The sequence below is a fragment of the Balearica regulorum genome, chromosome 8 (genome assembly GCF_011004875.1).
Source record: "Balearica regulorum gibbericeps isolate bBalReg1 chromosome 8, bBalReg1.pri, whole genome shotgun sequence".
Lineage (NCBI taxonomy): Eukaryota > Metazoa > Chordata > Aves > Gruiformes > Gruidae > Balearica > Balearica regulorum.
The window spans coordinates 31,008,425-31,024,309 of NC_046191.1; the positions used below are offsets into that span (position 1 = coordinate 31,008,425).

A 15,885-nucleotide genomic window follows, 5' to 3' on the forward strand; every position below is an offset into this window, starting at 1 on the left:
GATGGATATAAATAGCCCTTTGCCTCCCCGTGAAAATCACTTGCTGGCTCGGAAAGCTGGAGGTAATCTTGGCAGGCGTCTTCGTTCAGTAGGGTCTGACGGCACGGAGGGCTGGGGTTTGGAGGGGGGGGGGTGAGAGGGAGCTGCCTTGGGGTCTCCTTGCCCCGGCGAGGCGGTGCCTGGAGGAGCAGAGGGTCTCAGCCACTCCTGAAGGGACACGTTGGAATGGGATGCATCCTGGAAAGGGTGGCCTGGGTAGCACCTAGCTGGCTTTGCAGCCACCCTTCATCCCCAAGACACTGGACAGGGTGGGGGACAGTGGCTTTTGTGGTCCCTCAGCATGTGGCAAGTAGCTGGTACGTGGAGGGGGAAAAAAGTTCAAAATGCATCATACATAGCGTGGTCCTTTCCCTACTGCCGAGGTCTGTGCTGCAGGGATTTCCTGGGCTGGGATTTGCGTCTGGGCTCGCTGGCTCGATAGTCGCCGCTGGCTCCATCTTCCCTGAACTTGATTCCTTTCTCAGTGCTTTCCTACTTTACGGTGGGTGAAACAGAGCCTTGTGTTAGTTTTTACACTCCTAATTCTTGTAAAGTGAGAACTAGTGAATAAACATTGCCTTTCCCACTGCTCCACCAGCTTCATGACTCTACAGGCTTTTATCGTGCCCCTGCTCAGTTGTTTGTTTTCCTTGTTGAGGGGTCCTAATGCAGTTGGTTTCTCCTCTCCATAAAGCCATTTGCAACATCTCATCTTCCTTGTTCTCCTCCTCCTCACCTTCCTAGCTCTGCCTTCTCCGTTACGAGAGCAGCTTGCTTTCACCAAAGTTCAATTTCACCTGCCCACTTCCTTACCCACTTTCCTCCAGCACTTCGCAGCTTTAGCTTTGTGGAGACTAAATTTAGCATTGGTGACCAACTTTGTCATTCGCCTCCTCTTCCAGAGCGTTTCTGAGCAGCTGAGGTCCTGATGAAGATCTCCGTGGGGCTTCTTGGTAACCTCCTTTCATTGTGAAAACTAACCTCTTATTCCTCCCCCGCCTGGTGGGCTTCAAGAGGACTTTTCGTCTTATCTCAACCCCGCTTCGGTGCTTTGGGAAACTTTGAGGGTGGATTTTGATAAGGACTCTTTGAAACGAGTCCATCAAACTGGATCACCCTTATCTACTGGCTTACGATGTTGAGCGACCCATATTTACCCACACACCTACCAGTTCCTCTAACAAACTATCCAGGACAGAAGCAGGATTTACTGGTCTGTCATCTCCATGATGCACAAGAGCTTTTTTTGAGAGATTGGGGTCTCCTCTGCCAAGTTTCGCTCCTCCGGTTGCTCACCCCTTGTGAGCGATAGATAGCTGGTGTGTTGGTGGAGTTCAGCAGCTGTCCTCTTCTGCTGCTCGTAGGTGAGCAACATCTGGGCTCTCCATCTCACCAATTTGCTGTAGAGGTGATTTAGCCAGGGTTGTAGTTCTCCATGGCTGATTAGGAGCTTCTCCATCGTTTGGGCTCTTGCCATGGAGACCCAGGCTTCTCTCTGGAAGAGGTGATGTGATGGCGTTGTGGGGTGGGATATCAGCTACAAATGTGGTCCTTTCTGGGGTTTAAATATCAATCTTGCATCTCATAAGTTGTCACACATCCTCTTTATTTTGCTTTTGCTCACTGTCGTGGTGTGAGGCTTTTTTTTTTTTTTTTTTTTTAATATATCATCATGTCTCCAGAGTGTTGGTCCACGAGGTTGATTTGTCTCTGTTCCCACATCTCTGTAGTTCACAGTTACGGCAGATGGGACCAAACTAACAAAACAGGAGTGAAAATCAAACACCAGCGAATGTCCCTGCCTGCTCGTTGTTTTTTCCCAGCTTTTGGTCAAAATTGACGAACGCGGTGGAAAAATAACCTCAGAGGGGATGTTGCACAGGTGCGGTTGGGCACGTCCTTGGGTCTGCAGGGAAGAGCGGGGCAATGGGGCACGTCGCGTTGTAAGGTCAGCAGCTGCAGAGGAAACCCGGGTCGACTCAGAGGCATTAGTGATGAATCAGTGTCCTTCGCTCTGCAAACGGTCGCGCGGCACAATGTCACTCCAAGAGTGATGGAGGGTTTTGTTGTTAAAGAAAGGGACGAATTATGGTCGTGGCATATTCAGGACAAAAATCCCAGTTCAAGGCTAAAATGTGGCTACGGCTTTGAAACGAACTCCTCGATGACCTTCCCAAAAGCAAAGGCACCCTACGTTTCAAGGAGAAACCTGGTTAGCTGTCAGCCTTGCTACGACAGCTATGACTTCACGTGTACCAGCCCCACGTGCAGATGTCGTGGTGGGGTGATCTCTCTGACCGAGCCAGAGAGTGGCTCCAGATACAGCCGGTGCTTTTTCCTTGAGCCTTTAGGTTCTCCCATGTCTATGAGGCTTTTGGAAATTTTGTCCGAGGTGCCCTCTCCCATGAAGCAGGTTCCTAAGAGATAAAGCGAGGTTCGTGTTTGCTGTTATGGAAAAGCTGGATTGTGTTGAAAAGGTAGAATGACCTACAAAATGAGCTTGTTTTCCTACCTGAGAGTTGAGACAGGGAGGGGAAAAAAAAAAAAAAAGCAAATAAAATATAGTCGGTGGTGAACATGATTTTTTTTAAATGGGCCCATAAAAACATGAATATTATCCCGTGAAAGATGTGTCACTAAAATCTCAGAAGTGAAACCATCTTAAATATCAGGATATGCGTTTTGACATCTGAATGGATAGGGATCAAGTGCTGAGGTCCCAACACAGAGTGCGAGTGGCTCCTGGTGGGAAGGTCTGAGTTACTTCAGATGTTGGAGACCCTTGGAGGAGTGCAAGGCCAGGGCTTGCTTTTGCTGGGTTGGAGCCCTTTAAAGGACGCACAAGGTCTAGAGATGGAGCAAAAGCCTTAGCTAATGGGGAACTTAATAAAAACACAGTCAGGTTCCGGATGGAAAATAAGCCAGGTTTAAATGTTAACGAGGAAATATAAGTCCAAGTCAAAATCTGCGCTCTGCTGTATGAAATGAGTCTGCAGAGACTGGCATTATGGCAGAGCTCATTTGACTAATCGGAGGCATCTCTTAGTGCAAAACGCTTCCAAATGGAAAGGAAAATTGTTTTGCCGGGGTGTTTTTTCCATCAAAACGCTGGCACACGTTTTTAAGGAGAGTTGCTCTCTTTGTGTTGCTTTCCCTCCTGCCACGATGCCGGGTCTCAGCGGGGGGATGAGGGTGCGGGAATGGGTCCACGTCGGTGTCAGGCTCGGGGGCTGCAGGTTTGACGTTGCATCAGCTCACGTGCAAAATTGGGCTGTGATGGAGGCGTCGCCTCCCAAAATGGGGAGATGCAGAGGTGTTGCCTCCAGAAGGACTGGGTTTGCTTTGGGTTGGATGGCTGTTCCCAGGGAAATGGAGTTATTCGAGGTGATCGATAATGAAGCAGGTATAAACCCACCCACCTCCAGCACCTTCATCTGGACTTTCCTCTTCTCCTCTCCTCGGTTTGCTCCTCTCCAACCTTTCCTTTCCCCCTCCTTCCCCTCGCAGATGGTCTGGGAGGGGAGCAGCCGCGGCTGTTATGTTGAAAGCATCAGCCGAGGTCTTTGGAGGCCGCTGCTCCTGTAGATATGAAGGACCTGGGCCACGTTTGATACCAGGCGAACGCGGCACAGCCTAATTAGTGGTCTCCTACTGTTATTAACCCCTGACTCAGGCAGGCTATTTTTTAACAGAGGTGCAAGAAGTTAATACTAGTGCTAATGGCTTCATATCCAAGGACTTAATGAAAGCTATGCAGGGACCAGGCCTATCATCAATATTTTTCAAACTTTGAACTTGAAATTATCCTCTCCCCCTGTCTTTTTTTTTAAATTATTATTTATTTTTTGGCTTTCTGCCCACTTTCCCACCTCCTCTGGGATCTACCGACCACCGCAGTACGAGCTGGCTGGAGGGGTTGGTGCCCAGCAGCCCCATGGCAGAGCTGGGCCCCTATGGCACCCCGATAAACGTCCCCGGTTGGCTCCATGGGTTGTTGTAGCGTCTCCCACCACGTGCTGAGATGTCCGCTTGGAGAGCGAGACAAAGATAAAAGTGGAACACGTTGGACTGGGAGATGAGAGAGCAAAGAGACGCTGTATTAGGAAGGAAGCTTGGTCTTGGTTTTGGTCTTACTTGAACCAAACTTGAGAACTTCACAGGCATAAGAAAGTATTTATATATATAATTTTTTCAAGTAGAAATGGAGTGGGATAGGGGCAGCTGGAGTGTTGCTAAGATGCTCGAGGAGAGGAGGAGGAGGAGGTCCAAGGATGAAGCTCTCTCCTCTGGGCACTCCCTCAAGAGATTTTGCCCAGGGCAGGAGCAGAGGCTGCAGAGCAGCTTTTTCATGCGGTGTGATGGAGGGGTCGTAGCCTGCTCTTTTGGGGTGATGCGGCTTGATTTCTGGGGTGTTTTCCTCTGGTTTTAGCACTTTGGATTTGCGTGCGATGCAGCAGCAGGGTTGCGTCGTGATGTCTGGTGGGAGAGGGTCAACGCGCTCAGGCTCTGTGGCTGGATTGTGCTCTTTTAAAACAAGAATCCATTTTTTATTGAAATATATTTTTCATTTTAAAAATAAGCCTGTTTAAATAAATTTGAAATTATGACAACCTATTTTAAGGCTTAAATTTACTATAATCTATTAATCATTTAAATAACTTCCATCAAGGAGTCCTCCTCAAATATTAACGAGCTGAAGGGTGCTGCTTTTTCAGTCATATGTCAGATCAGGGGGAAAACATCTTTAACTCTAGCTTTCTAAATGTCACAATGTCACGTACTTAGTATCTATTATTTTCACTCTTTACAATGGAGCAAATGCTGGTATTTACATTTTTCCAAATGTCAGTCCGTTGAGTTCCTGTTGTGCATAAAAAGCTCTTGCCTTAATTACTCCTAATTCCACATTAGCGGGCAGGTGTGGGGAGGATCTTATTTTCTTCCATTTGAGCTAGTTCATTTGAAGTTGAGAAGCCGTGGGGAAACAGGGAAGCGGGAAAGCTTGTTTTCCTTTTTCAGCCCATGAATAAAGACCAGGTGGGAGAGGAGGAGATCCGCGTTTTCCAACCTTCCCGGCTCCCGGGACCGGCTTTTCAAAGGGGATCTGAGTGCCTCAACACGCAGCTCAGCAGTTAGAGGGAAGTTCAAAATTGCTTCTGGCTTCCTAGATGCTTTAACTCCTCTCGGTTTTGCATCCCGGTGGCATCGAGGAGAGCTCAGCATCTCTCCGCTCGGGATGCTCGAAGCGCGCTGATTGCCACCAGAAATATGGCCCGTGTGGGGCAGAAACGATCTGCCAATTCGCTCGCTGCGGCTAATGTTTCTTTCGATTAATCAAATCAGTTTGGGAGGATAAACCTGGTTCCTGGTGCAGTTCCACCTTCCCCCCCCCCCCCCATCCCGGGTAGCTAGCTCAGTTAAGGCAGCCTAATGAAATTAATTAACAGTAAATTTAAAATGTTGTTTTTTCGGCACTATAATTGAATTCCAGTTTTCATTTGAAGGCAGCATGAGACAAGGAAAATAAAGATGACAATTTGCAAAGCAAGCCGGGCTCTTTCCCACCGCCATCAAAACGTGTGGCCGTAAACGGGATGGAGCGGCCGGGTCTGGCTGGACCGTTCCCACGGGGCAGAGACAGGAGGAAAAGTTGCATCTGGCTGGGAATCTCATCACTTTTTTAACGGGCATTCCAACAAAGGCAATCGAAGCTTCTGTTTTCAGGAAAAATAACTACAGGGCCAATGGCAGGCTTGAGCTGATGGCTGAGATCAAGGTGGTCTGAGATGGTGGTCAAGGTGATGTGGTCTGAGAGGGAGGTGGTGGTTAAACCAGTGCCCATCCCTCCTGGGGATGTGCTGGTGTCACCCCGTCTTTTGCTAAGCCATGGGATGTCCCTGAAATTTTAGAGTCAGGCAGGTGAATTTGGTTTGATTCAGCGTTTAGCATCCTGCGGCACGCGTCGCATCCCCGTCCTCGGCTGCTCCTCCTGCTTGGGTGTCCTCTGCTGCTGTCGCTCCTCAGCCCGGCTCTGTCCATCTGTCCCCGTGCCCCCAAACCCTAAAGGTACTTGAGGAAAGTCGAGGCGTTTGGGCAGAAGGTGCAGGTACGTCTGCAGATCTCACGGCCGTGTCCTGTGTGGGAAGCTGCGAAAAAGACTGGAAACCTCTGAAGGCACCTCAGTCAGAGCCAGAACTGCGGGTGCGATCGCAGCCGCGTGCACATTTCTCCGTTCACGAGGGATGGGGAAATAGTTTCTGCTTGCGATCATTTAGTGCCGTGATCCCAATGATCCCATCAGTGCCGCTGGGAAGATGTCCTGTATCCTCCGCTCCCCACGGCAGGAGCTGGGTGTTACGTGAAGCACGTGGGTGAAACCTGGCTGAGCTGGGGCTGGAAGGATGCTCTGGCCTCGAGGTGCTGTCGGTAACTGCTCTGTCCCTGCACCACGTCTGGATTTTTGGAGGGGCCCACATCTGGATTTTACCCAGAAATACGATTTTACTCCGCTTTAACCCTTCAGGCTGTGGGTCACATAGGGGCAGCTGTGGTGCTGGCAGGAGGTGACCAGAGGGAGCTGGCTCTGTGTGTGTGTGTGTCCCTTGGTCCCTCCACCCGTTTTTTGGGAAGAGGTGAATGTCCTCCACCATCCCTCTCCTCTGCCGCGTTTCCCACGTGACCGGCTTTTCTCTTGCAGAGATCTCGGGCAACACGGACGACATCCCGCTGGTGCGCTGGCGGCAGCAGTGGCTGGAGAACGGCACGTTGCTCTTCCACATCCACCACCAAGACGGGGCCCCCAACCTGCCCGGCTTCGAGCCCACGGATGAGCCCCAGACCGAGTCGGCAGAGGAAGAGCTGAGGATCCTCCACATCTCCGTCATGGTACGTGATGGGGAGGCAGCGCCCGTTTAGGTGTTCAGGAACCTGTGGAAAAGCTGGGGGCGTTTGAGAAGCCATGTATTTCCACGTCTGGCTCCAGCTGTCCCAGGATGGGGAGCTGAGCCCACCTTCGGGGGCTGGTTAAGATGCCCTGGGCACCTCTCCGGATGATGCTGAGTGCAGAGTACTTTAACATCGGGCTGCTTTAAACCTCTCCCTCGGTACGCATCGCTTTGCAAATATGTTTGCAGGGGTGCCTTTATTCCTGGGCTTTGAAGGTCTCAACCACCTTAACCCGGGGTTAATTCACATATTGACTTTGTCAGGAGCCCTTTGCCCGGTGGACGGTGCCCGGCGCGGGTGTCACGGTGCCACCGGGCACTGTCACCACTGCTTTTATCAGCGCAGCGGCCCCGTGGCCGCGGTTTTGCAGCGTGCAGTAAGCAAGAGCATCCCGCGCTGTGCGGCTCTCCTCCTCCCTCCAGAAACACGGGGGGACAAGGTTTTGATGGCAGAGAAAGGAGGGCGAGACAGAGGTCTGTGTGTTGGAGGTGGGTCTGGGGTTTGTTGTGGTTTTGTTTTCTTGTGTTGGTAAAAAATCTGAAGAATCTGACAATTTTTGTGCCACTGGAAGATAATTAGCCGGAGACAATGTGTTGCCGAGGCTGCAAACAGGCTGTTTAATGGTGCCTGCCCTAATGAGAACGTCAATGGTTCTTCCAGATTGCAGCCCCAGGCCAGGCTTCTCCTCCATCATTTGTGCTTGATTAGTCTCAAGGAAAAAAAAAAAAATCACTGGCAAAGCAACCCCCAAAATAACCCCATTTGGGACCGTTTCCTTTTTTTTTTTATTGCCAGTTCCCAGCTGCTCCCGAGAGGTGCGTCACCTGGGGAGAGGCTGGCCCTGCTCTGCTGCCGTGGTCTTGGTTGCCAGGATGGACATGGGAGTTCCTGAAACAAGGCTTATTATCGAGCCGATGAAAACGCTATCGGCAACTCGTCGCTCTCGTACCAAAGTGTGTAAATACGGATTGAATCCTCCCTCTCCCCCTTTTTCCCCGTCACTCTCACAACCTGACAAATAGAGGTTGGCTTTTGTGCCAGGAGTCAGGATCATGTGGAGTTTTCAAGGCTGATTTTTCTTTCTTCCCTGCGTGGTTGCCAAGAGAAGCGTGAGCGAGGGGCTGTATCTATCGTGACAGCGGTCTGCACGTGGACTGTGCGAGAAGCACTTCCGTGCCTGCCCAGCTCGGGGCTCCTCTCACAGCCGTCGTACGAGGTGCTTGAGGGGGAGAATGAAGGAAAAATGGGATTGCTGTGTTCCCGTGCAGAGGAACTAGGGGTCTGAGGTGATACCCTCACCCCCTCCAGCTAGCACAGGGGGGGAGGAGACAGTGCTGGTTTTCTTCCTCCCTTGGGATCCTCTTGAAATCTCGAGTGGCCGCAGGCTGCTTGTCCTCAGGGACAGTTTGAGCTCTCAGACCATCAGGGCAGCAGACATTCCGTCTCAATTAACTAACGGGTCTTTTTGGAGAACCCACAGCCCCAGTCCTAAACAAATGGGTGTCCACCTGACTCCAGCTCCGGCTTGGTCTCCATTGTTCACCAGCACAGGGGCATGGCAGAGCTCGCTGGTGTTTAGAATCATGCAGTCATAGACTCTTTAAGGTTGGACGAGACCTTAAGATCATCGAGTCCAACCGTCGACCCAAGACCACCATGTCTACTGAGGGACGTAATGTGCATACGGAGGGCAGCAAAGGAAAGCCAGGAGTGCCCTGGTATTGCTCCCATCTGCTTGTCACCCCGTCTGCAGGTGCACTTCCCGGAGAGCTGTGACATGGGGGACCATCTCCGGTGGGGATGGGGATGGCCCCACTTATTTATGGCTCAGAGGAGCTCAGAGGGATTTGAACATGATGATAGAGAATTGGGGCCTGACTTTACTGCTAAAAAGCTGGGGATGAGCACGGCTGGCAGGAATCCAGTCCCAATTTTCAGCCCCAACAAGAGATTTCCCATCCTCCTCGCTGCAGTGTCCTGGCTGGAGAGATGCTGCATGCCAGCCAGCCCCGCTCCTCCTGGGACTGCGTGTCTCCTTAGTCACTGGAGTTTCTTTGGGTTTTCTTCCTTTTTTTTTTTTTTTTTTTTCAAAGAAAGTTTGGAAGGAAGGCTGGGAGGGTGCATCGCAGCTCCATTATCCTGGGAGCGAAAGAAGGTTAAACCGTAATGGCCATTAGAGCTCCTTTTCCAGCTGCCTCTCCTGCTTCTCGTTCAGTAATTCCCCTAATGTTTTGTCCTAATGGAGCAGATTGTTACTTTTATTTTATTTTATCAAGATCACCTATCGCATAGAAAAGAGGAGGGGGACCAGAGCCATGGCTGGACATGGAGCTCTTAGCTGGCTCCACGTGCTCTTTTTTTAATTATTATTATTATCATCATCATCATCATCATGCTGGGCTTAAAGGGCCAGGTTGGGCTTTCATCTCACTGCCTCTCTCTGTGTGCGGTGACGATGTCTCCACAGGAGGGTGACCTTGGGGACAGTGGCAAGGCGGCAGGGCTGGATGCAGTTTCAGGGTCCGTCCCTGTGGGGCAGGAGCTTTTTCAGTGTCTTTCTTCACCCAGGCATTCCCCAAACAGCCCCTCAGTCATCTGGCTGTCTCAAGCCTCGATCTCCTTTAATCTGTGCTGCAATTTCTGCAGGATACCCTGGGAAAATCTCCCAAGATTGAGAGTGACAGCACTGAAACCGGTTGGAAATGGGTCAGAAAAAGTTGCCCGTAGGAGGGTTTGCCTGGAATAAATCTGATCTCTGCTTTCAAAAATGTGTTGCAGGAGAGTGAAACAAAACACGCTCTGCTCTAAATGCTGCTTTTTCATGCCTCAGTGGTGACTTCAAAGCCGGTCCAGCTCGAGGCAGGCTTCAGCCGGGAGTGCGTGGCCAGCGCCGGGCTCTCGTGGTGCCGGCACCGTGTTATCGGTGCGACCGGGCTCCTCTCGCCGTTGCCTTTGCTTTGGCTGCCCCGGAGCATCCCTGGTGCGTTCGCATCCCCGGGGGGGTGGCTGGCGTGGGTCCCCGTCTGAGTCCCGCTCGCGTTTGCGCCCACAGGGAGGGATGATCGCCCTGCTGCTCTCCATCCTCTGCCTGGTGATGATCCTCTACACCCGCCGGCGGTGGTGCAAGCGGCGCCGGGTGCCGCAGCCCCAGAAGAGTGCCAGCGCCGAGGCGGCCAACGAGATCCACTACATCCCCTCGGTGCTGATCGGGGGCCACGGGCGGGAGAGCCTGCGCAACGCCCGCGTGCAGGGCCACAACTCCAGCGGGACGCTCAGCATCCGCGAGACCCCTATCCTGGATGGCTATGAGTACGACATCACCGACCTGCGGCACCATCTCCAGCGCGAGTGCATGAACGGCGGGGAGGACTTCGCCAGCCAGGTCACCCGCACCCTGGACTCGCTGCAGGGCTGCAATGAGAAATCCAGCATGGACCTCACTCCAGGTGGGGATGGGACAGGGGAGCATGGGCTGAGCTGGGTCCTTTCCGACTTGTCTTCTCTCCATCGTTCCATACACATGTTTTCCCTTGAGCATTTTCCCTATTTCTCTGGGTTTTCGTTGCATGTGAGGTGTTGGTGGTGCTCTGAAGGTGCTTCCATTGCTGGGAGGCCTTGCAGCCAGTTGAGAGCAGTCCCGGCTGAGAGGGATGTGGCTGGGCCAAGGCAAAGTGAAGCTTTGAGGGGAAGGGCTGTGGTTCCCATGGCCTGATGGAGAACCAGAATGGTGTCCCCTCTGAGCTATCCCATGGTGACCCCTGAACTTCCCTTCTGTGTCTCAGGATTTCCAGTGTTGTCTTCAGCTGAGGTTTTTAGTAGTGAAATTATACTTGCCATCAGTATGATTCAGAGTTAACGCCGTCTTCTGATCACCAGCAGGGATTCTTTGAGGCTGGTAACACACTTGCTTGTTGGCCATATTATTGACTGAGCCACACAGCTGGAGCCATCTCAACCGAGACATGTTTTGGGAAGACCGTGGTGTAGTTCCTAAAGCTCTCCAAGGGTTTTCTTTACAGACCTGGGTATGCAGAAGTGCCCTGAGAGGCTGAATGTTAAATCTCAGCTTTTGGTTATCTTGGTGGAGGTGCCGCTTGCCTTCAGGCTTTGAGGAGCTCATGAGGGTGCACTGGGGGCATCTTGACCCATTGGCCACGGCACCCTGGTTGCCTCATGCAGATGCTGGAGATGGATCCAAGGAAAAGTCTCTCACCTCCCTCCTTTTTTCAAATCTTTATCCCTGAAAGATTTTGCCTTCAATTCTTCCTGCTCAGGGAGCGATAACGCCAAGCTGTCCCTGATGAACAAGTACAAGGACAATATCATCGCCACCAGCCCCGTGGACTCCAACCACCAGCAGGCCACGCTGCTGTCCCACACATCCAGCAGCCAACGCAAGCGCATCAACAACAAGGCGCGAGGTAGGGGGGTCCCCGGGGTGGATGGGGTGTGCTGGGCTTCCACCCATCCATGGCTCCAGCCACGCACCCTCTCCTGGGGTGGAGAAATAGGGCCAGCTTTCAGCAAGAGCATGGAAAGGAGGGTTTGGGTGAGGAGAAGCAAAAAAAGCGGTGTCTACAAGGATGTAACCGGTGTTAGGTTGGTTGGTTGCACAGACGCAGAGAGTGTTGGCAAAGGTAAATATTTTATAATACCGGCGTGGCCATGGGGAACGGTTGGAAGGTAACGGGAGCCATGGCAGGGGACATGGCTGTGCGTGGTGGGAAGGGGGAAGGTGGTGTCCTCACTGCACCTGGCAGACAGGGCTCCGGGTATTCAAGGCAAGGCTTGCGCTGAAGGGGCGGTGTAGGATGTGGCTGCTTGGGGCGGCGCGGTGCTGGCCCCACCGTGACCACGCTCGGTGTCCCCTGCAGCTGGCTCGGCGTTTCTCAACCCTGAGGGGGACTCGGGGACGGAGGCGGACACCGATCCCCAGCTGACCTTCTACACAGACCCCTCGCGGAGCCGGAGACGCAGCCGAGGTAGGTATGGGGACCTACCATGGAGGCGGGGGGTGACCCGCGGACCCTCTTGCCTTGTTTGCCATCGCCTCTCTGGGTTCGGAGACTTTCCGTCGGCAAAAGAAGGAAACGCAGGTGCAATCCGGGCTGCTGCAGGCAGGCGCCGGTCCCTGCTTCTGCAGCGGGCTGCCGCTGCTCTCCAGTGGAGTGTCTCAGCAGAGGATGAAATATATTCTGATTTTTGCTGGAGGCTTCTGCTGGGCTTTGGTGTTTATTAATGAGTAATACGCTTCAAAGGCTGGCCCACGAGCTCCCATGCCGCTGCTCGGCACGGCGCTGCCGTGGGTTCGCTCTGGCACCGTGCGTGCACGAGCCGCATGCGCCACGTGGGATGGAGACAGGCTTGCTCCCTGTGCAGGGTGCTCTCCCCACCGCCCTGCACCATCCCTTTTGGAGGTTTCCTCCCCCGGGGACGAGAGTTTCTGTCCGTTTTCCTTCCTTCTCTGGACGGTGCCTTGTTTTTCTGGGAGTGGGGGGCCTGGGAGCGATGTCCTTTGCTCCCAGCGCCGGTGCTGAGTGCTGGGAGCCTGGTTCAGGCTTTGTCTCCTGGGGATAGCTCAGCGCCCAGCCAGCTTTTTTCCTCTCAGCTTCTTCAGCTGAGAGATGAAAAGTCAAGGACCTGTGTGCCCTGAGCGGTTAGGGCTCTCCAGTGCTTTTTCAAAGGCATCCAGGAGGCTGTTGTCATGGCAAAAGTAACCCAAGAGAAGTGCTGAGAAGAAGGAAGGGGGGAAAAAAAAAAAAAAAAGGATATTACATTTACCTTTCTTCTCCTCAATATCTCTACTCTGCTTTAAAGTCCTGCTGCTGCAAAGGTCTCGGTGTGTGGCGGTGCAGGGGCGGGGGGACACCCCAGCCACAGCAGGCAGGGTAGAGAGGCTGCCACGGCAAAGGCTGCTTCATGCTCTTGGCAATCCAAAGTGACTCCGCTTGATTGGATTGACGCTGGATTTCCAGGGTGCTGGGCAGGGTCTCTGCACCCTGAGATCCTCTGGCTGTACCCCAAGGTCTTCCTGGATCCCTTGGGTCTCAGGTTTGACTGTGCTTTTGTGTTTTGCAGTGGGCTCCCCTCGGAGCCCCGTGAACAAGACCACGCTGACCCTCATCAGCGTGACGAGCTGTGTCATCAGCCTGGTGTGCTCCTCCCACATGAGCTGTCCCCTTGTTGTCAAGATCACCCTCCACGTCCCTGAGCACCTCATCGCTGATGGTGAGTGCCCCATGGTCCTACCCACCTCCTCCTGCCCCACTCTGCGAGCTGTAATGGAGGGGAGGAGGGAATGATGAAGAGGACAGATGCAGGATGGGTGCAGGACAGAGGGGACGGGCAAGGGATGCAGGGAACAGCACAGGACAGAGAGGATGGGTGGGGGATGGAGGGGATGGGCACAGGACAGAGGGGACAGGCACAGGACGGAGATGGCTGTTGTGGGATGGAGGTGATGGATGCAGGATGGAGGGGAGAGGTGTGGGATGGAGGGTACCAGTGTGGGACACAGGGGATGGGTGCAGGATGGAGGGATCATCATGGGATGGAGGGATCATCATGGGATGGAGGGATCCATCACGGGATGGAGGGGTCCATTACAGGATGGAGGGGTCCATTACAGGATGGAGGGCTCCATTACGGGATGGAGGGATCCATTACGGGATGGAGGGGTCCATTACGGGATGGAGGGGTCCATTACGGGATGGAGGGATCCATCATGGGATGGAGGGGTCCATTACAGGATGGAGGGATCCATCACGGGATGGAGGGGTCCATTACAGGATGGAGGGATCCATCACGGGATGGAGGGGTCCATTACAGGATGGAGGGGTCCATCACGGGATGGAGGGGTCCATCACGGGATGGAGGGGTCCATCACGGGATGGAGGGGTCCATCACGGGATGGAGGGGTCCATTACAGGATGGAGGGGTCCATTACAGGATGGAGGGATCCATCACGGGATGGAGGGGTCCATTACAGGATGGAGGGCACAGCAGTGGGTCGCTGCTGCTGACTCCCGTCTCGGTGGCAGGGAGCCGGTTCATCCTGCTGGAGGGGAGCCAGCTGGATGCCAGCGACTGGCTGAACCCGGCGCAGGTCGTCCTCTTCTCCCAGCAAAACTCCAGCGGGCCCTGGGCCCTGGACCTCTGCGCCCGGCGCCTCCTCGACCCTTGTGAACACCAGTGTGACCCCGAGACTGGTAGGTAGTCAGGCGGTTGGGGTGGGTTTGGGAGCTCGCCTCTGCCTGCTCAGCCCGGCTTTGGTGGGAAGATGCTTTCTCGCCTTGCTCCACGTGCGAGAACGGAGCTGCGGGTGCCCCAGGTGGTTGCAGCTGGGTTCAGCAGGGATGCACGTGGAAAGCTTTGTCCTCCCATGTCCCTCGTGTCCCCCCCCTCTCTCCGCAGGTGAGTGTCTCTGCTACGAAGGTTACATGAAGGACCCCGTGCATAAACACCTCTGCATCCGGAATGAGTGGGGAACAAACCAGGGGTGAGTGCGCCTGCTGCAGCGTACCCAGGCTTGGACCGTCCTCGCATGAGCTGCTGGGCTTCAACAGCAGCATGGTAGGGCTGTGGTAGATCCTCTTGAGTGGAAGAGTTAGAGGCGTCTCAGTAAGGTCAGTGCTGGGCTCTGCAGCAGGCGAGGATGTCTATTCTTTGAACTACTCAGAGGTGATGTAGAAGAGGCCATTGTTAGGTTTCAGAGTAAACACCCCCTGGAGAAGATCGAAGCTGCTCCTCTCCCCTTTGTGGGCACTCTTCTTGGTATCCTGCGCTTTGTGGGGCTTTTGGTTTGGGGGTGCAAGGCGTTGGAGGAGAGCTGAGGGTGGGCTGCATTCCCGGTGGGATAGGGATGCACCATTGAAAATTGGGCAAATTAGACGCTTTGATGCCATGGCCTGAGGGAACAGAACAGTCGCCTTCTGCTCCACAGCTTTACACCTGTGGAAGTGCAAAGGGAAATTTTCCTGATGTTTTGGCAGCAATTTGGTGGGGGATCCCAAACTCTCTGTGACCCTCGGGGGGATGCTCCATCTGGTCCTTAACACTCCTGGGTCTCTGATGTGCAGATGGGGACTTCCAGGGATGGCTGGAGGTAGTGTGCAAAAAGCCACGATCACCCCCAAAAACAGAGGCTCCTCCAACCTCTGTTTTTCTCCCCTTTGTGTCATGCCGCAGTTGGATCTGCGGCGGCCCTGCGCGTGGCAGGATGCCCTCTCTGAAGTCATTAGTCTTCACAGCAGGAAGAAAAAGTCATCAAAGTCTGGGCTTGGCGGCACCCCTGCCGTGCCGCTGCGCCGGAGGATGGCAGCCGTGGGGGGCTGCCCGTGCCGGCCGGCCCAGCTGTGTCCCTTTGAACTGGGGCCTGGGGAGAGCACCGCTGCTCTGCCTCCAACCCCCTCTCTGGTTGGGTTTTGGTGGTTTTTTTTTTAATTTTAAAAGCAATTTAGCAATTAAAACCAGTGCGGAGCACTCGCTGTGGGAAACAAAGGTGGCCATCCTTGTGGGTGCCCTGAGCCAGGCTGGGGATGGGGCGATGCTCACGAGGAAGGTGACCCCATGCTGGGGATGTGCGGAGTGTTGTGGTCGGGGTCCCCAGACCACCGCGAGGTACCGCTGCCAGGGTGGGAAAATGCAGGCAGAAATACGGCTGCCTGCCCTGTTTGTCCCCGGGGGACGAGTGTCTGACGGGGATGTCCCCAGCTCCTCCGTGCCCGTCTAACAAGAGGCACTGAGCGACGGGTCTGGGACGTGGGAGGGTTATTCCCCCTGCTAGGGATGTGCTTGTTTTGGGATGCATTGGATTTTGGAACGTCTCACAGTGGGTTGGAAAAAGCCCACGGCCGCCCACGACCACCCATGGCTTTGGTGCCAGCCTGCGCCTTGGTCAGA

The 15,885-nt window shown here is 53.8% G+C and overlaps 1 protein-coding gene across 4 annotated transcripts in view; it reads left to right on the forward strand.

Moving 5' to 3' along the window:
* The window catches only part of ASTN1 (astrotactin 1), a 56,606-nt gene that overhangs the window by 14,271 nt on the left and 26,450 nt on the right, over window positions 1–15,885 (forward strand). For 2 of the 4 annotated variants that reach the window (XM_075760440.1, XM_075760443.1), the window contains exons 2-8: window positions 6,737–6,924; window positions 10,037–10,430; window positions 11,232–11,405; window positions 11,859–11,966; window positions 13,063–13,212; window positions 14,025–14,192; window positions 14,398–14,482. In XM_075760440.1, the coding sequence (XP_075616555.1) occupies window positions 6,737–6,924; window positions 10,037–10,430; window positions 11,232–11,405; window positions 11,859–11,966; window positions 13,063–13,212; window positions 14,025–14,192; window positions 14,398–14,482 (1,267 nt within the window). The remainder of the gene's footprint in view (window positions 1–6,736; window positions 6,925–10,036; window positions 10,431–11,231; window positions 11,406–11,858; window positions 11,967–13,062; window positions 13,213–14,024; window positions 14,193–14,397; window positions 14,483–15,885) is intronic. The other 2 variants (XM_075760442.1, XM_075760444.1) reach the window with 1 other exon arrangement.